This window comes from Poecile atricapillus, chromosome 8 (assembly GCF_030490865.1).
Source record: "Poecile atricapillus isolate bPoeAtr1 chromosome 8, bPoeAtr1.hap1, whole genome shotgun sequence".
Lineage (NCBI taxonomy): Eukaryota > Metazoa > Chordata > Aves > Passeriformes > Paridae > Poecile > Poecile atricapillus.
Window position 1 is genome coordinate 15212630 of NC_081256.1, and position 19381 is coordinate 15232010.

Here is a 19381-nt window from a genome sequence, read left to right on the forward strand (position 1 = left end):
GGAGATTGTTTTGGAAAGTGTGGTTCTGGGAAACCGCTGTGTCACGAGTGTGGACTAGAGCCTTTGGTGGGTGGTGTTTTCAAAATGCCCATTCTCTGTGCCCAGATGCCTGGGTGTTGCCCCAGAGCAGGCAGGAAGCATGGCCAGGGGTAGTTTGAGCCTCGGCACTCGCTTTCCAGCCAGAGCGGGGTCCGTGGCCATCCAGCATGTCCTGTGGCAGACGTGATCTGACACAGTGGTGGCTGTGGCCTCCAGCTGAGGCCCCACTGCCTACCATGTTCCCACGATCCCTGTCTCCTTCCTCTGAGACTGTCTGGGGACTCTGCTCTCCATCCCTGCAGTTTGCTGTTTGTCCTGGTCTGGTCCCCTCTCTGAAGAGGACAGCTTCCACTGCCCTGCATGCTCCCAGGACAGCATGACACATTTCCTCCCCGTTCTCCGGCAGCAGCTCCACGCTGCTCCCACCCTGAGCAGCTCTGGTGCCACCCGGAACCTGAGCAGAGGCTGCTGCAACCGGCAGAAGCATGGGTGGGCTGATTAGAGGCAGTCAGGGAAGTTCCAGTTGCCCCGTGCTTAGCAAGCCACCGCAGTGGCTCTCAGGAAGCCCAAAGGGGCCACATGCGCTGACTCTCCTTAGCCGCTTCCTCCCGAATATCCGTTCCCGGTAGCTGCTGGACTGGGACTGCCTGGAGAAGGTGGGGAGACCTGGGCTGGGTGATGGGACCCAAGGGCATCCCAGTGCACCCATGTGTGCTGGAGGGGGCAGGGGAGGGGTGGCAGCAGGTGCTCCTGAACAAGTGGATGGATGCTTTCCAAACACCCCGCATACCAGGCTCCATCACCTGTGCGTCAGGGCTGCTGAGAGGGCAGAGCAGGGGCAGCCACCGGGAGACAGTCCTTGTGCTGTTCTGGGGATGCAGGGATGCCTGCAGTGGGGGTTCCTCGGCACCAAGGTGTTCCTCATGGCTCGTGGGCAATGCTCTGGCTTACTGAGCACTCTCTGAAGCAGCCTGGCCCGTGGCTGGCACCCACACAGGTGCTGACCCTGGCACGGTGCTCGCTTCCTGGCAGCGCTGGTTGTGGTGCCCACAGGACAGAGCCTGCAGTGGGTGCTCAGGGTTTGTGGCCCATTGGCATCTGTGGCTGTGGGGGGAATGAGAGCTGTGACCCAGGCAGGGTCGGTGTGCCAGGGGTCTGCCTGCACCAGTGGCTCTGGGCTGAGGCACACCCAGGGTCCTGACACTTACAGGAGCCATAGACAGGGAAACAAGAGCTGTGCCTCTGCCAAGGAAGTTCTGTGGAGCAGCCCTGGTGTGAACTCGTGCCAGGGAAGGACAGAGTTGTGCCCAGGGATCTGGCTTTGCCTTATCTGCCCCCATGGGCTGTGTCCCACTGGGGACCAGGGGGACTCCCAGGGCTGAGCTGCTGCCTGGGCACTGGCTGACATGAGCAGCATGTTCACAGGGCCCTCTGCTTGTCTTCTTACAAGAACACTGGGGTTCAGGAGGGGGAAACCCAAAACTCCATCCTTGAGATGCTTGCTCTGCTGAGGAAATAGAGGTTGGAAGCAGCTCTGCTCCAGCGCTTTCCCTAACCCCGCCACTGCCCCTGTGCTGATTCATTGATTTGGACGGGTTATATACTGGGAGGGGAAGAATGAACCACACTCTGCTCTCTTGCCAGCACGGAGCTGTGCTCGCTCGGTGCTCGTGGCTGCAGGACACTCGGGTAAGTCTCCTTCTCCTACTGCCCCCGTGAGTGGACACGGATTCCAGGGACTCCCAGGGCAGCTCTGAGGGTTGGTGGTGGAGTGGTGGGATCTGCATGTTCAGCACCTTTTTATTTGATGGAGATGTTTATCTTTCGGGTTCTCCGAAAAAGTGAGACCACTTAGATGCTGTGGGAGCTGAAAGTTACACAGGCAATGTGTCCCAGACAATGATCAGCAGAGAAAATTAATGGGGGCAAAGTAATATTTTGGGGGGACTGATGTTAGGAGAAATGGGATGCTGAGGGGCTGAGCAGCAGAGAATATTCAGCTTCTTGGTCTGTAAGTTTTTTGTCCCTAGAAGAAAAAGAGAGATCAATTGTTTCCAGCTGCCTTTCCTGAAGGTTGCTCCAGTGTGGGTGCTCTCAGTGCTGCCTTAGCAGGGAGTGACATGAGCAGGGCTTTTGATGTGCCGAGCTTTTGGGGAAGTTTATAAATATCTTGCTATAAACAAAGCTGTTCTTGGATGTAGATTGTTTCCATATGGGAAACATAAACTATGCTGGCTTGTGGGAGGGTTCCTCCCTCCCTGCCTGAGAGCAAGAGTGTTCCCTGGGGGGAGGGCAGGGAGGAGGGCAGGGGCTGTGCCCCAGCACCCTGGGTGCCAGCTGAGGCACTGTGGCCGCGCCCCAGCGCTTCCTGAGTCGCCTGTCTGGGTGAGCTGTGCTCAGAGCAGGAGTTGCAGGTTTTCTCCCTCCCTTGTGCCACATGAAGCTGTTAATGGGAGGCTGCTCCATGCCAGCCTGGCAAAAGGCTGCTGCTTTAGTCTAGGGAGGGAGGGAGGAAGCTGCCAGGCCAGAGGAGAGAGGAGAGGGTGTCCATGGTAGCTGTGCTTGTGGGGTAATGGGGAACTTCGCTGGGCACCACCCCTGGGACCAGCCTGCATATACATGCCCATATCAGTCACCCCATGGACAGCAAAAATAGGCCAGGCTGAGACCTCCTGCTGGATGGGGACGGGGGGAACACAGGGTCAGCCTGTACCCAGCCTGTGCTGGGGAGCTGGCAAGGGTCCTGCTGACCCAGGCTCCTGCAAGACTGGAGCTAAGGCATCCCTAGGCACTGCTCTTGGCTTTGCAACAGGAGCTCAGAGCCAGGAGGGTGCTTGGGGTGCTGGGGCAATGCTGGGAGCTGCTGCAGGTGCCATGAGCCAGCTCTGATGAAGGTCTGGGCTCTTTGGTGGTGCCAGGAGGCCAGTGCTGCTGGTAGCAGCTTGCCACACTCTGTGAAACAGGAAACCACACTCCGGCTGCCAGAGGAGCCAAGAGAGCTGGGACGCCAGGGATGCCACTAATAGCTGTGGTAGGGCAGCCAGGCACTGTGGCCTCCAGTTCTGTCTTGCTCTGAGCTGCTGCCTGGACTGAGTCAAGCCTTGCCGGCCCCAAGCTTTCCTTGCCTGCCCTTCTCTGCCTCGTTGACATGCTGGAGGCAGGATGCCCACAGCCTCGGTGTCTTTCTCCAGGGGGAAAGCAGCACCCATCCTTGGCAGTGGCTCTGGGAGCTGGAAAACTGCAGGGGTTGAACTCCATCCTTTGTTTTATCTGCAGGCCCAATGGATCAGGGAGGCTGGCAGCGGTGGCTGCTGCTGCTGGTGGGCATCCAGCTGGCCAGTAGCCAGTGCCCAGAGCAGTGCCAGTGTGTGCGTAGTGCCCAGGTGGAGTGCTTTGGTGCCAGCATCACCACGGTCCCCAGCCCCATCCCTGCCAACGCCATGACCCTGCAAATCATCAACACGCGCATCGCCGAGCTGGGCGACGCCGCCTTCGGCAACGCCTCCCTGCTGATCGGGCTGCGCGTCGAGAAGAACATCCTGTCGCGCATCAGCCCCGGAGCCTTCCAGAACCTGCCCGACCTGCGCTACCTCAGCCTGGCCAGCAACAAGCTGCAGGAGCTCCCTGTGCAGGTCTTTGAGCCTCTGGACAAGCTGGAGTCTCTGCTCCTTTCCAGCAACCAGATCCTCCAGGTCGAGCCTTCCCACTTCGCTCATCTGAGCAACCTCAAAGAGCTGCAGCTGCACGGCAACAACCTGAAGGAGCTGCAGGAGGGGGTGTTTGACCAGCTGACCAACCTCACTAAGCTCAACCTGGCCAGGAACAACATCGACCGCCTGCCGCCCCGGGCCTTCGAGCGGCTGGCGCGGCTGCAGGTGCTGCGGCTCTACGAGAACCGGCTCCGGCACATCCCGGTGGGCACCTTTGATGGGCTGCCGGAGCTGCAGGAGCTGGGGCTGCACCAGAACCAGCTGGAAACGCTGTCCCCGGAGCTCTTTGTGCACAACACCAACCTGCAGAAGCTCTACCTGTCCAACAACCTCCTCACCACTCTGCCGAGTGGAGTCTTCTTGCCCCTGCACGCTCTCGCCAAGATCACCCTGCACGTCAACCGCCTGCGGGACATCTCTCCCAGTGCCTTTGGGCCCATGCCCAACCTGCAGGAGCTCTGGCTTTACGAGAATGAGCTTTCCACCCTCCCCACCGCCGTCTTCAGCAACCTCACCCAGTTGCAGCTCCTGGTTCTCAGCAAGAACCGGCTGCGGTCGGTGGCACCGGGGGCTTTCCAGGGCTTGGGGGAGCTGCTGGAGCTGTCGCTGCACTCCAATGCCCTGCGCCGTCTGGATGCCCGGGCACTGGAGGGGCTGCCCAAGCTGCAGAACATCTCTCTGCACCACAACCAGCTGCAGGCACTGCCACGGGGCCTCTTTGGGGCCACCCCTGGGCTGCAGCACCTGCAGCTGCACTCCAATGCCCTGGAGTACCTTCCTGCCGGCATCTTCTCCCCGCTGACTGCCCTGCGAGAGGTGAGGCTGCACAACAACTCCTGGCGCTGTGACAAGGGCATCCTGCCCCTGCAGGGCTGGCTGGAGGAGAACCCTCACAAGGTGGGTGAGATACCCCCGCTGTGTGCCCAGCCTCCCGCCCTGCAGGGCATCCCCATCGCTGGGCTACCACAGGACCAGTTCCTCGACCCCCAGCCCCCTACTGCTGCTCCCCATCCCAGCACCCTGCTCCCTGCTGACACCTCTGGGGAAGCATCGCCAGAAGATGCCTCGATGGAGCCCCCCACGGGGCTGCCAGCCTCCCCACAGGAGGAGGAGGAGGAGGAGAAGAAGAAGAAGGAGGAGGAAGAGAGGGGGCAGTGGGGGCTGACACGCCTGCAGAGTGGGGTGGTGGTGGCAGTCATCGTGCTGGTGTGTGTGGCCCTGCTGGCTGCTCTGGTGGCACTGGTGGTCTATGGCTGCAGGAAGAAGAGCCATGTTGTGCTCATGAGGATGAAGGCTCCAAATGAAGCCTGAGTATCTGGCAGACCTGGAGGGCAGAGGTGCTTGTGGGGTCAAAGGACATGACAGTGGCTCTGCATCAGCTGCCCTTGCTGACTGGGGTGGGACAACATCACCGTGTGTGCTGTGTGTCCTGCTCTGCTTTGCCCTGTCCCTGCTCTGCAGCAGGGCCTCCCCACTGAGTGACCTCTATCTGCTGCCCACTATCCCCAGCCCTTCCTGCCTCCAGGGCAGCCTCTCTGCTCATTCCCTGCCCGGGTCCAGCAGCTGAGGTGTGGGATGCAGAGAGGGACCCCTCGAGCCAGGAGCCACAGCCTGGCCATGATGGTACTTTACCCCAAATAACAGGACTTCCCCATCCTTCACCTTGCATCATTCCCTGCAGTGCTGCTGCCCTCATGCTGCCTGCTGCCCTCACTCCTGCCCAGCCCCCCTTCCCCACCTTCTGCCCCCACCATGCCTCCCCCCTTGCCCCTGCCTGGGCAGGCAGTGTGAGCCGTCGTGCTGGGCCAGGAGCCGAGCGAGCACCTTCGCCCCAGGAGAGCTGCATATCCTCTGCTGCTCCATCACTCACCGGTGCCTGGGCAGGGCTCCCCGTGGGGCTGGGCTGCTGCCAGGCTGGCACACCCTGAGTGTCTCAGCTGCATCCCAGTTGCCCTCCCTGCCTGCAGGCAGGGCAGGCCAGAGCACAGCCAGCATTCTCCTGCCCACAGCACCTGCCTGCTTCCCTCATGCACCTCCAGCCAGGAGAGCCAGGGGACAGTGTGCTGGCCTTGGGGATGGGCAGGAGCAGCCCTCCAGCCCTCACTGCTTGCTGGTGCTGACCTTGCTGTGGCTGTGCCCCTGCCTGCAGTGCCCTGCCTCGGCCCCACAGGGTGCCAGGGGCTTGCACTGGCCCCACTGTGAGGGTAGAGGAGTGGGGCAATGGGTGTGAAGTGTCCTAGGGGCTGGGAGAAGACTCTGTACTCGTGCTCCTGGGCTGCTAGAGCATGTTGGAGCTGCATCTACTGCACCCCATTCCTTGTCCTCATTTCCTTAACACTCTCCACCAGCTAGTGAGCAACCTGGTCCTGCTCTGCTTCACAAAACTTCTTCATCCTCTTCTTACTCCCTGGAGTGCCCTCCTGTGTGTGCCCAGTGCCCCTGTTTGGTGGCAGCCCTTGGCCAGGGGGGATACTGGCAGCAGGGTCAGCAAGTGCTGCTGCTCTGCAGTTTGCAAATGGGTGCCACGCCATCCCCCCACAGCACCTGTATCCAGCTGCCTTCTGCAGCTGTAGCACGACCACGGGGGGATTCAGCTCACCTCCACGTGTGCTGCAGTGGCACCAGGCTGCCTGAGCTGCTGTGGAACACGGCATGTTTGGTGTCTGTAGTGCTGGCTGCTCGTAGCACCTCCACAGCCCCTGCTGGCACAATCAGCTCCACGCTGGTGCCTGTGGTGGGTCACTCCTCTGAGCCGAGTCCTGCGTGGTAACAGGAGACACGGGACTGTGTCATGGGGCTGTTGGGTGCTGATGTGTGACTTTCCCATTAAAGTGCCTTTGTCCACTCCAAGTGCCAAGAGCTGTTTATTCACTCCTTCATGGTGGGCAGAGGGGGAATGGTCCAGAAGGAACAAGGGCTGCACTCTGAGGAAACTGAGTTTCCACTCAGAAATTTTTACAGTGTTGATGAAAAGCCTGTACAGGTTGGTAAGTCTGGGAGAGGGTTAGTGGGCTGTGTTTGCAGAGCCCTTGCTCATCCCTGGACTCCAGCCTGGGATGGGAGTCCAAGGAGGGTTAAACCATACAACAGAAGTGTGTGGGGTTTCAGAGAATGAGCTGAGACCTCAGCGAGCTCCTCGATGGAGACCCTCTCTCCTGCAGAGTCCACTGCTGGGGTGGTGGGGAGCTTGCTTGATTCCCCAGAGCTGGCTGCCACTGGATTGTGTCAGCTGTGTTTTTCCAGGTGTCACCATCTGCTCCATGAGTCTGACTGAGTGCAGTAAGGTATCGCTCCTCCTTCCCCTGGGGGTGCCTCCATTGCTGCTGCCAGCCCAGCCTGTGCCAACACAGGCCCTTGCCATGCAGCTTTTATGGTAGTGTGTGCTACTCCTCCAGGCAGGCTGAAACTCCTAGGGAGTTCAGCTGATCCATGGGTCCCTCATCATCCCACTGCTGGCTGGGATGCCAAACCCCTGGTGACCACCATGATGGTCCCACAGTTGTCCCTTCTCCATAGACTCATAATGTTGGCAAAGACCTCTAACATCATGTTCAACCTTCATCTGCCTTGCTAAGCTGCACCTGGTCTCCTCTCATGGCAGAGATATTTTAAGCACCATTTCCCGGTGAGATTTAACAAAGTCCTGGGGTTCTCTTAGGGGGATTCTGGAAGCAAGTATGTTGACCTTGGTGTGGAACTGGAGCCACCTGTGACTGCAGCACCCTGCCACCATCCCTGCAGCAGTGGATGTCCGAGGCCAGAACCCCACTTCCTTGCCAGGATGCTCACAGGCAGCTTCCTCTGGCCTCACCTCCAGTCCCTCTGAGGCTGGGTTATTTTTCAAAGTGCTCCAAGGACACGGGTTGTTGTTGCCGATAAGCAATGAGGGGCAGCTCCGCCCCAGCAGGAACAGCTTGTCCCTGGCTTCAGCTGACTTCCCATCTGCCCCAGAAAACACTGTCCCATCTCAGCAAGCAGCATCCCTGCAAATCTGCCACAGGTTCAGCGACCATGCCCGTGATGCCACACTTGGTAAGTGGTGCCCACACTGCTTGGGTACTTTGGGGGCTTGGGACGGGTGGGAGCCACTGTTGGCTCTGGTGAACAAACCAAGATAGAGAAAAGGAAACGTCAAGCCCAGTGCTGCTCTCAAGCACTGGTGTGAATCCAGGAGAGCTCCACTGATGGGGGGTGTCTGTAGGTGGGCATTGCAGTGGGGTGGGCAATAACCCCATCACGAGGCAGCACTGGCATGCATCCCAACTAGGGAGGGACTGGCAGAGGTCTGGAGGCCACTGCTTCAGATAGTGCTTCTGTGGGATGGGCACAGGTATTTGGTCAGGCTGAATATTTCCTTGTGGGAAAAAAGTACCCAGCAGGCAATTAGAAATACAAGTGTTGGAGCCCACTCCTGCTGTCACTGAGCTCAGAGCAGCCCTGCAGAGTTGTCCCCATCACCCAGTGTGTGCAGCACAGCCCTGTGTTTCACATATTCTCTTGCCTTAGAGCCTGGCTTTGTGCCTGTGGACACATCTGAAGAGGGTACAGGTTCTCCCCAAGACTTCCACAGACCCACACAGGTCCCACCTCAGCTGCTGCTCTGAGGATGGGGCTGTTCGCCACCTTTGGTGAGGGTGGCATCGCCCTGCTTGTCACAGGGTGGGTGGGGGCACAGAGTAAAAACCCTGGGGAGACATCTGGGAGGGAAGTGCTCCCCATTCCTGCAAGGGGAGTGCTGGGGAGGTGCTGGCAGTGGGGGCTGGAGGAATGCATCATGGCCAGGGCAGCTGCCTTTGCTGGTGGTGTCTCAGATGTTGATCCTGCTGCATTTCTGGCTGCACAAGCCCTTTCCCCAGCACTGCCTGCCTGGGGGTGCATGGGGTGAGGCTTGGTTCCTTCTCTAGTGCAGGCTGGTGATCTGCATGTTGCTGGGGCTGGGGTCCCTGCTGGTGGGGGCACTGTCCCCATCCTGCCCCCCTACCTGCCAGTGCTACGACACCTCCAAAGTCTTCTGCTCAAACGAAAGAGTGCGGGAGATCCCGGAGGGCCTGCCAGGAAGTGCCACCCACCTCTTCTTCGTGGAGACAGCCCTGAGCAGCATCCACAGGAGGGACTTGGGCTCCAGCACCATCCTCACTAAGCTGGTCTTCATCAATAACAACATCCAGGAGCTGGAGGCTGGTGCCTTTCAGGGGCTGCCCAGCCTTACTGAGCTGGAGGTGTCAGGCAGCCCCTTGCCAGCCGTCAGCCCTGGGGTGCTGGCAGGGCTGACCAGCCTCCGGAAGCTCTCCCTCAATGCCAACGCCATCCGCACCCTGCAGCCGGGGCTCTTCACTGCCTCTTGCCGCCTGCAGGACCTGAGCTTGTCAGGGAACAGGATCGAGGCACTGCCCCCAGGCATCTTCCGCCCACTCCGGCGGCTCCAGGCCCTGGACCTCTCACAGAATTTTCTGGCTGAGCTGCCGGATGGGCTGCTGGCCCCGCTTACCGCCCTCCGTGTCCTCAAGCTCAGTGACAACCTGCTGGCACAGGTGCCTCCTGGTGCTTTCAGGGCCCTTGGCCAGCTGACTGAGCTCCACCTGGATGGTAACCAGCTGGAGGAGCTGCCCTCCGGCATCTTCTCCGGGCTGGGGGGGCTGCGGCGGCTGCAGCTCCAGCACAATGCCCTGGGCAGCCTGGCCCCTGACATCTTCACAGGTCTCCTCAACCTCACTGTCCTCAGCCTGGAGGGCAACAACCTGGCCACCGTGCCTGCCATCCTGTTCACTGGCACCCCTGGCCTCCTCCACCTCTCGCTGGCTCGTAACCAGCTGGAGACAGTGCCCCAGGAGCTCTTTGCTAACCTGTCGGTGCTGGAAACCCTGGTGCTCTCACACAATGCCATGGATCACTTGCCCACGGGGGTTTTCCAGGGGCTGGCAGGGCTGACAGAGCTACAGCTGAGCCACAACAATCTTTCCAGCCTGCCGGTGAGGCTGCTGGCTGGGCTGCCCCTCCTCACCGCGCTGGTGCTGGACCACAACCGCCTGGCCCGCCTGCCCCCGGGGCTCTTCGATGCCAACCATGAACTGGTGCGTGTGGGGCTGTCCGACAACCCCTGGGTCTGTGACTGCCACCTCTCCTACCTCCTGCACTGGCTCCAGAGCTTTGCTGAGCCCCTCATCCACGGCCAAGCCTTCTGCTCCAATCCAAGTGCTCTCCGGGGCCAGTCCCTGCTGGAGGTGTCCCGCGGGCAGCTGGAGTGCCCAGGAGCACACGGTGTCCCCCCGGAGGAAGGCTGGGACACAGATGCTGCGGGGCAGTGCACTTACACCAACCCCGAGGGCACTGTAAGCGTGGCCTGCAATGCCACAGCCTGCCAGCGGCTCAGCCTTCGTCTCCCCCCTCCTGGGCAGGAGCAGGGCTTGGGGCCGGGCTACCGGGGTGCCTGGGTGCTGCGCTCCCGCTGTGGCACGCTGCAGGTCAGTGTCCTTGTCACAGCACAGAGCAGGAACGAGGACACATCACCAGGTCTCCCCTCGATGCCCTAGAGCTTGGGCAGGCGTTTGCTTCTGCTCCGGCAGCCTCTGAACCAGCCTGGGAAACAAAACAGCTCTCTGTCTTGCTCTGCTACCGCTGCCATGGTCACCAGCTCTCACCGAGCTCCCTGCGACAGCTGGCCTGGTGGTATTTATCCTCTCAGCTATGTGTTTCCTGTGTGTTTCAAATATAATTAAAATTTATCTAGTATTTCTGTGCTGCTAGTTCTTATGGCAGAGAGAGGAATCATTCTGTTCCCCCACCACTGTCTGTGGATCTGGGAGAGGCAGTGAAGGTCACTGTGGTTCACTGGGATCTTGTCAGGAGCTGTGCATGCTGTGGCATAGGTGCAGGTGCCTGGTGGTGAGTAGGTGCCACTCTGGCAAGCTCACGGTGTGCTCACGTCTGCCCGCTGCAGCCACCTTCCCTCGGCACTGCAGAGGGAAGAGAGGCCCAGCTGCAGCCTGGAAAACCCTCAGGACACAGATTTGTGCTGTCCAAGAGAGGTGTGGGTGAGTGCTGCTGAGTGCCCAGCAAGGGGCTTGAGCCAGCCCAGATGTGCACAGGCAGGTCCCCTCTGACCCTGTCAGGGCTTGGCCTGCAGCCCTGCAGCCTGAAAATGGAATGTGCCAAGTTTCACCTAAACAAGAGGAAGAGCTTTGTTGTGAGGGTGAGTGGAACAGGTTGCCCAGCGAGGCTGTAGAGTCTCCTCTGAAAATACTTAAAAGCCATCTGAACAGAGCCATGAGTACCCTGGGAGCCCTGCTTCAGCAGGGAGGTTGGACTAGATGACTTCCACTAGTCCCTTCCAACCTCTCCCATCCCGGGATTCTGATTCTGTGACCTGTGGAGATGAGGCACAAAGTCCCAGCCAGGGGTGACAGGTAAGGCGTGTGCTCCCCTGGGAGGGCCGGTGTGGGTGCACACACGGGGGTGTCCGTGCCAGAGTGTCCCTGTGCCTGTCCGTGCCCGTGAGTGTCCCCGAGTGTCCCTGAGCCTGGGGCCGTGCGTGTCGGTGCGGCGGTGCTGCGGCACCATCTCGTGGCCATCGGGACCGGGCTCCGCGGGCCCGGCAGAGCCGGGGACATGGGTGTGTACGACCCTGATATGGCAAACGGGTAAGGCTGCTGAAAATGTGCGGTAGTTTTTAAATTTGCCAGGAAAAGTGCAATGAAACGCAGCAAGCAGCATCTGAGTTTTATAGGAGCAGGTGCAAAGGGAAGTTTAAATGCAATCTGTTCAATAACCCATTGGGAAGTAATGGATATCCTGTCAGTTTGCCTCAAAATGAGCATCCCACAGGATACCCTGCACTGGCCAGGAGCTCTGGGTATCACCATGGGAGGGTCTTTGGCTTGCACTGGGGTGCAGCACACAATACTAGGGCCAGCAAGGTGTGGAGATGTGGGGCTGAGCACAGAGCCTGGGTGCTGTATCTGTCAAGCCACAGAGGTTTCACTGTTTAAAAGCATTAAAAATGGCTTCAGAACTTCACTTTTAGCTACGTAAGGCAAATCCTGAGGAATGAAACAGCTGTCTGTTGTGTCGGTGGGGGTGATGTTTGTGAAACCGATGAGTTACCCTGGTGGAGATATGGGACCACAGAAACAGACCATTGCCTGCAAACAGGCTGGCCTGGAGATCTTCAGCTTTCCCTGGATGTGACGAGTCAAGTGGTGCCAGCAGATAACGCCTGGGGAGTACGTGACTGCATCCCCTCCAAGGGGTTTCTGCTGTGGCCTCCTGCACTGGGGGCACAGCTCCTCTCCTGGGTCCCGGCCGTCCCTTATCTCCCCGCACAGACCTGTGTCCTGACCTCATGTGAAGCCGAGCCCTGTGCCTGGGACGTGGATAAAGAGCTGGCCAGGTGATGAGACCCCCATCCGGTGTCCTCACTCCTGGCTTGGCATGGCTCGCTCCGCTGGCTGAACTCATTTGCAAACGCTCAGCCAAGTAAGTGATGCAAAATGCTTTTTTTAGCTCTTTAAAATGCGCTGGGAGGGGTGGTATGGAGGGCTGATCGTTTCCTTGCAGCAAGGATCAGGGGAGGCTTCAGTGCCATGAGCTGGGACCATCTCTCCATGACTCTGCCTGGCTGGAGTAGGGGACAAGCACGAGACCACAGTGAGGGATTTAAAAGGGCTTTGTGGTTCAAAACTGTCTATTTTCATCCCCACCCACTCAGATGTTTCCACATTTCACCCACTGCACTGCCCCAGCGGCAGAAGTGAAGCAGGAACTTCTACAGCCACAGCCCCAGCTCCGCTGCCTGAGTGTCCCTGAGGAGAGGATGGGCAGGGATCAACAGTGGCTTCTGCCCTGGGGGGTAGCCTGCACAACAGAGGTCACCTCCCATCCATTTCTCTTCAAACCACGTGGCTTTCAGTCTCCTGTATTTGCTGACGTCTCAACATTCTTTAAAAAATAACTTTTCATAGCAAAATTACCCTCCCAGAATAAGTTTTTTTGCATGGTTAGCTTTGATGGTCACCCAAGAAGAAACCAATACTTCTTTTCCCTGCTCCCACCCAGGGCTGTGAATTAAAAACTGGAAATATGGTTCCAGTGAGGTGCTCATGGCAGTTAAACCCCAGTTAATGTGTTAGCTGAGTGTTTCCAAATGTTTCCATGGAAGAAATGGGCTTTACTAGTAGGTGTACATCAGTGATTTCACTTCCTACCTACAAGGTCAGAGCCCCAAATATTAGGTGTTAAAGAGTTCATCTGTGGACATTCCGAGGTTTTAATGAGCCTTGCTGTAAAGCTTGGTTGCTGTTCACAGGTTAACTATTTCTGTCTGTCAGAGCTGTATAAACAAGGCCAAAATATGGTGCAATTATCAAGAATCCTGAAAAAAAAAAGATGCTTAGAAACCATGCTTTAATTCAGCCCCCTGAACTGAGGGAAGCAGCAATGAAATAGCAAGTCTACCCAGCACAGGGTGGAAATTCTAAGCACACAAGGTCCTCTGGTCTTGGCTGGCTCCTGGGAGCCTTGCTGATCCCTCATTAGCAAATGCAGGGCTGACTGCTTCTGTTGTTGCATGAATGGGCTGTTGCCCTGCTGACTAACTGGACCCACTGGGGCAGCACTAATGGGCAGCAGCACTTTGCCTTCTTCGCCCAGGCAGACTGAGCCTACAGCTCAAACACGTGAGAAGAGGGGCCAGAGAACAGACTGTCCAGCCCTTGTCCCTCCTGGAGCATCTCCCAGTGCAAGCCATGAGCTGGCTTGCTTTCCCTCTTCATCCCTTGGTACCAACAGCAGTGAACTTGTGTCAATGCAGCATGTTTGCTTGTCCAGTCTCTCTCTTTCTCATGAAATGAGTCATGGTATGTGAATAGAAGAGTCCTGAGAGCTGAACAACAGTGTGATACCACAGTTCATGAGCTGTGGACAGAGATTTTTTGTTCTTCATAACTGATTTTTGAAGCTTTTTTTTTTCCAGGACAATGTACCAGCATATCCTTTTCCTTTTCCTCCTCTCCTGCAGTCCCCATAAATGCCAAGATCAAATCCTGGGTGAAGATCCATATGAAATGCCCAAAGACTACCAGGAGGTCTACAGAGGAACAAAAAATGATGTCAAAGAGATCCCAAAGATTGCAAAGCCCTTTGTTTCTGAGATGATCTTTGTGCAGACCAGCATCACTGCTATCAGGAAAGGTGCCTTCAGGTACATGCCCAACCTAACCAAGATTTTGTTCATTGGCAACAAGATCAAGACTGTTGAACCTGGATCCTTTGATAATTTGGACAAGTTGAGGGACTTGGACATCTCTGGTGCCTCATTAGAAAAACTATCTGTGGGCACTTTCCAAAACCTCCCAAGTTTACAGAGGCTGGAGCTGAGAGACAGCCAGCTCAGATCCATCCCCAAAGGCCTGTTTGATGGGCTGGAAAGTTTGGGAGAGCTCTCCCTGCACATCAATGCAATCCCTTCTCTTCCAGAAGGCATTTTTGATTCTCTTGTCAATCTCACTTTTTTGGACCTGTCTAGAAATAGGATCACAGCTCTTCCTGGGAATGCCTTTAGCAAACTCACCCAGCTGCAAGTCCTCCGGCTGTATGAGAATGAGTTGCAGCACCTCCCAGAGGGACTGCTGGACAGTCAGCTGGAGCTGCTGGAGCTCAGCCTCCAGAGGAACAGGCTTAGGGCACTGCCATCCATGCTTCTGAGGAGCCTGCCTCACCTGGAGAAACTCTTCTTGGACAACAACCTCATCAGGGTTCTCCCACCTCAGGGCTTTTTTGGTTTAAACAAACTGAAGTTGCTGACTCTGGGCTCAAACCATATTATGGAGCTTCCCTGCTGCCTTTTTGACACCATGCCACACTTGCGGGAGCTGGATCTGGGCAGGAACAGTTTGGCCACACTTCCAGATGGCATCTTTGTCAATCTCACATCCCTTGGCAAACTCATCTTGTCCCACAACCAGCTATCTGCCCTGCCAAGAGGAGCCTTCACAGGGCTCAGCAAGCTCTTGGACCTCCAGCTGGACACAAATCAGCTCTCTGCTCTGGATGAAGAGGTCTTTGCTTCTCTCCCAAATCTGAAAACCCTCAACCTTCGAAAGAACCAGCTGGAGAGTGTTCCCCAAGGGCTCCTAGACCCTCTGAAGAAGCTCAGCTCAGTGTATTTGAGCGGTAACCCATGGAGATGTGACTGCAACCTCTGCTACCTGCACGGCTGGATCCTGCACAACAAGGAGAAGGTCAAATTGTCCACCCAAGTCTCCTGCAAGAGCCCACCCCACCTGGCAGGGCAAGAAGTAACATTGCTGAGGGACGAACACCTGATTTGTCCAGGCACTCTGCCCTTTAACTCCACACCATCACAAAGGACAGCAACGTTCCTGTCACATGGAGCCATGTCCACAGCAGCACCAACCATGCTGTCACTGGCATCCTTTCCCATCAGGACACTGCCAAACACTCTTTCACCTGTGGTCACCTCTGCTGTGTTGCCAACCATGCCAATGGAGGTTGCCTTCACCACTCTGTCACCAACCAAGCCACCTAAGGCCTTTGTCACCACCCCACCACCAGCTGTGCTGCAGAAGACCTTTGGTGCCAGCCAATCAATAACCAATAAGCCCATGGCCTCCATCACCATGCCATCAACAACCAGTGTGCCCAGGTCCTTCATCACCACACCATCACCAACTGTGCTACCAAAAGCCTTCATCAGCACCTCATCTCCAGCTGTGCTGCCAGAGATCTCCATTACAACCTCATCTCCAAAGGCCTCCACTGCCACACCATCATCATCAGCTGAGATGCCCAAGGCTTCCATCACCACACCATCATCAGCTATTTCAACTTCAGCCATTGTAAGGCTACAGTCTCCTGGGGCCACCCACCCAGACCCTGTGCCACCTGCTCTAGCTGCTGCCACCACACAGGTGCCAACAAGCCCACTGGCAGCCACCACCAGACAAGAGCCTCCTGCTCTCTCAGTGCCCAGGGAGAAGCCAGCCACCATCCCACAGGGAACACCCATAGCCCCCCTTGTCTCAGCTTCCTCCGTGGCACTCTGGCCATCCCCCAGGGCTGCTGCTCTGGGCACAGTCCCACTGGCCTCACATTCACCATCGCACCGTGCTCCTGCGCCAGGCAGGGAATGGGGCTATTCCACCACGTGTGACCTGTCCACAGCTGGTGCCCAGCCCACCCCCACTGCCCCCCAACACGCTCCTGCTCCGGCAGGCACTGTCCTGCTCCCAACACCTCCCGTCCCCACACTATCAGACAGCATGAGCCCCTGCCCAGCCTCTCCACCCCTGGTCCCCAGCAGCCATCGTGCCTGGGGCTCATCCCTATGGGCCAGCCCATGGCAGTGCCAGGTGTCCCTGGCCTTGGGGGTGGCCGTGCTGGCACTGCAGGCAGCCTGCACACTGCTGGGGGGGGTGGTCGCATTCCTTCTTCACCAGGACACGCGCCACCAACCCGGGCCACCCGTACGGCTGCTGAGCCTTCAGGCGCTGGCTGCTCCGGGGACCGCTGAGCCAGCCCCGGCACCACCTTGAGCTTTGCTGTCCCTGTATGACCTGGGCTGTGCCATTTGTCCTCCTTTGGGGTCTGCAGCCGTGCTGGCCGCGGGGTGCGCTGTCCCTGGGATGGGGGTCCCGGCACCCAGGCCGATCCCAGTGCAGGGGCTCCCCGCAGCCGGGCTGGTTTGGGATGACTCCTGGCGATGCTGGGAGCCTGCGAGCCTATGCGCGGTGTCCCTGCCTGACGGCCCTTCTGCCAAGGGACACTAGATGGCATCCCGACACCGGCAGTGGCTGCCACCGCCTGACCGCGGCCACCGAAACGCCGGAGCCCCCGCACCGCGGACATGGCCGCTTCTTGGCCATGGTCAGGAGCCCCTACCCGAATCTCCTCACATCCCTGGAAGGTGCTCGCAGACCTTGGGGAAAGATATCACAAGACTTCCTGCCCTGCACCCCGTTCTCTCCTCTGTGCCGCGCTACAGGATGTATCAGTGTCTGTGCCACCATCATACACAGATCTCTTCTCCTCTCCCTCTCCCTTTCCTCCTCCCTGATATTAAAGCCTGCTCTGCATGTCTGATGGGCTGGTGAAAAGACTGTTATCCTGGGGCTTTTCTTGCCATGACCTGCTGAGGGGGATTCCTGTTGCTTGCTGGAGTGTGGGGTCCCCACTGAGTGCTGGGGTAGGACCAGGGCTAACCCTCCACAGACTCTGGCACTGTGAGACAATAGATAAGCTTTTCTTCCCACTCTTAAATGTCATGTCCCCCAAAACCCCCTTGTGGTGCTGCCCAGCCCCTCTGGAAGAGTGATGTTTCAGCATGGCTGGCCATGTGCTTCTTTACCATAAGCTCACCTGGTGCTGAGCCCTGGCTGCAGGGTGGGAACAGGTCTCTTGGGAAACTTGGGAGGAAGGGTTGATGAGAGCCTTCACCTCGGCAGTCCTGGGCTCCTGCCAGGCCCAGGGAAGTGCCAAACTTAAACAAAAGTGGCTGTTCCTCTGTGGTTTCTGCCGTCACAGAAAGTGTTGAAACCTTTCCTGAGAAGCTTTATTCCGGGAGAATTTGAGCCGATGAACACAGGGGTTGTTCCCTTGATTCAGGTCTCTAGGTACCTTTTTTTTTGCTTTAGCTTCAGTGTTGATTTTGCCCTGTGCACGGCAAGCTGCTCCCAAATTTGATCACAGTTTCTGCAGGGTTGTAGGTGTCTGTCTTCAACTCCTTGCCATTGCTGCTGGTGCCTGCTCAGTCTTGTCCTGCCTTTGGCTGCCCTTCCCCAATTGTGTGGCATAGGGGCTGCCTGGCATGGAGGTGTCCAGGGAAAGAGTCCCAGAAAAGCAATAGTCTGGACATGTGTTTCACAAGAAAAAGTGGGAAAGCCACTCGGAAACCTCCTGGCCAGTGAGCCCTGAGCACCCCAGTTCCCCTGCCCGGTGCAAGACCAGGAGAGGGGGAAGAGGCTTTGTGCTAGAGTGTGTGTCTGCAGCTATGCATTAGGGACCTGGATATACATCCTTGCTGAGAACCTGTGCAGTGTTACAGGCCCTTCAGCTGCTCCTTGAAGTCCTGCTGACGGCTGTGAAATACGGGAGGCGAGCGTGGGGCAGCACATCTGGGCGGGATGGAGCGAGCAGCGCCGGGGCCATGGCTGGCACAGCAGGTAATGAGATACAGATGAGGGGGAGGGAAGTGTTTTTTCTGGCAATCCAGATGGACTCGGTTTAATACTTGATTTAGAGGGTTTGAAAGCGGGGCCCGGCTGCTGGGGAACAGACCCCAAGCACTTCCCAAGGTGGTGGGGGGGGGGGGTCTCTGCTGGCTTTTCAGATATTTAATGGCCCAGCACAGTCTAAACAGGGAAGTACTTCGGGGTGAGATTAGCACAACATAATCACATCTTAAAAGGTCTTCAGAGACACAAGGCACGTCCGCTCTCATATTAATTACTGGTTATTAATAAAGCTGGGGTCAGGCATGAGGTGTTCACTCTGGAGCGTGCTGGTTCCCTCTTTGCAGTATCTGAACGTAACCCAAAGCCCTGCAGCCTCCACCTGTGCCCATCCGGCTCTGGAAGCCAAATGGCTGACATTCCTACAGCTGCTTTTAAAACTAATTTGCCCCATAATACCCCGAAAAGGCCACATCTCTCTAAGTGGCCAGAACACCTCTAAGTGCTTCAGAGTGCTGTAAAATAATAACAGCCAAGGGTGTTCTCAGCACGGGAATTTCCTGCTATGATCGATTAGTAATTTGCAATGAAAATACAGTGTGCATGTTCCCAGGGCCAGGCTGGTGCAGCTGGCTCACAGGGAAGAGTCAGCTCCCTCCACCACTTCAGGGCCAGCCCCTGGAGGGTTACGGCTGGGCTGGGAGGAATTAGCAGCTGTTCCCATTTGCCCCTGTTGGCCCCAGTGTACTCCAGGAGGGAAGGAGCTTAGAGGGATGCAGGGCGTCCTGGGGGCGATGTGCCTGAGCAGCCTGTGGGGCAGCACCCTGGGGTTTCCTGCTTGCTGAGCAAGAGCTGCCAGAGAGCACATGGAGATGGGGCAGAGCATGGACATCTGCACCAGGGAGATCAGTGTTTGCTGATTCAGGGCTACAGCTCGCTGCAATGAAGGTGTGTGGCTGCGGCAGGTGCTGTGGAGTGCAGAGTCCCTGGCACACCTTCTCCACTCTGGGCTGTGGGCAGCCCAGGCATCCCTTTGCAGCACACCACTGCACTGGGTAGTGGTCAGTAGTTTTTAACCTGTGAATTTCTCTGGTTTCTCTAAACTCAGGTAAGACCAACATACCCATGTGGTGAAGAGTGCCCAGGATTGCCCATGCACTGAACGAGGCATCACCTTGCTTTGCTCTTCCTCTGCTTGCTGCTCCTTGCACAGGATGCCTCTGGCTCTTGTTTTGGAAAAAAACAGTTGAGTATCCCCATGTGGCATCTCCAGGCTGCTCATGACACTCTATACCTCTTCCCAGTTGCTGTGACTGCCTGGCATCCTCACAGCCTCAGGTGACCAACAGTTAGAAGCAGAGACAGGAGACATTCATGTGTGTCCTTGAGTGGTGCTGGGACCAGGGGACTCCAGCATGGCCTGGGAGTCCTGCAGCTGCTGCTGCTGGC

General features: G+C 57.4%; 2 protein-coding genes across 3 annotated transcripts; both read left to right on the forward strand.

Annotated features, from left to right (window-relative positions):
• Positions 1-741: 741 nt before the first annotated feature.
• Positions 742-10475, forward strand: LRRC15 (leucine rich repeat containing 15). The gene is made up of 5 exons (XM_058844142.1): positions 742-1728; positions 3316-5058; positions 6993-7028; positions 7630-7781; positions 8654-10475. Exons 2-5 carry the CDS (start codon positions 3321-3323, stop codon positions 10277-10279), a joined length of 3552 nt encoding a protein of 1183 aa, XP_058700125.1. The 5' UTR covers positions 742-1728; positions 3316-3320; the 3' UTR covers positions 10280-10475.
• A 154-nt stretch (positions 10476-10629) lies between these two features.
• On the forward strand, positions 10630-16844 carry LOC131581445 (carboxypeptidase N subunit 2-like). 2 transcript variants are annotated; one of them, XM_058843690.1, is made up of 2 exons: positions 10630-12221; positions 13717-16844. In XM_058843690.1, exons 1-2 carry the CDS (start codon positions 12139-12141, stop codon positions 16295-16297), a joined length of 2664 nt encoding a protein of 887 aa, XP_058699673.1. In that variant the 5' UTR covers positions 10630-12138; the 3' UTR covers positions 16298-16844. The 2 variants fall into 2 exon arrangements, with proteins under 2 accessions (XP_058699673.1, XP_058699674.1); XM_058843691.1 differs by having other exon boundaries at positions 13762-16844.
• Positions 16845-19381: the final 2537 nt, after the last annotated feature.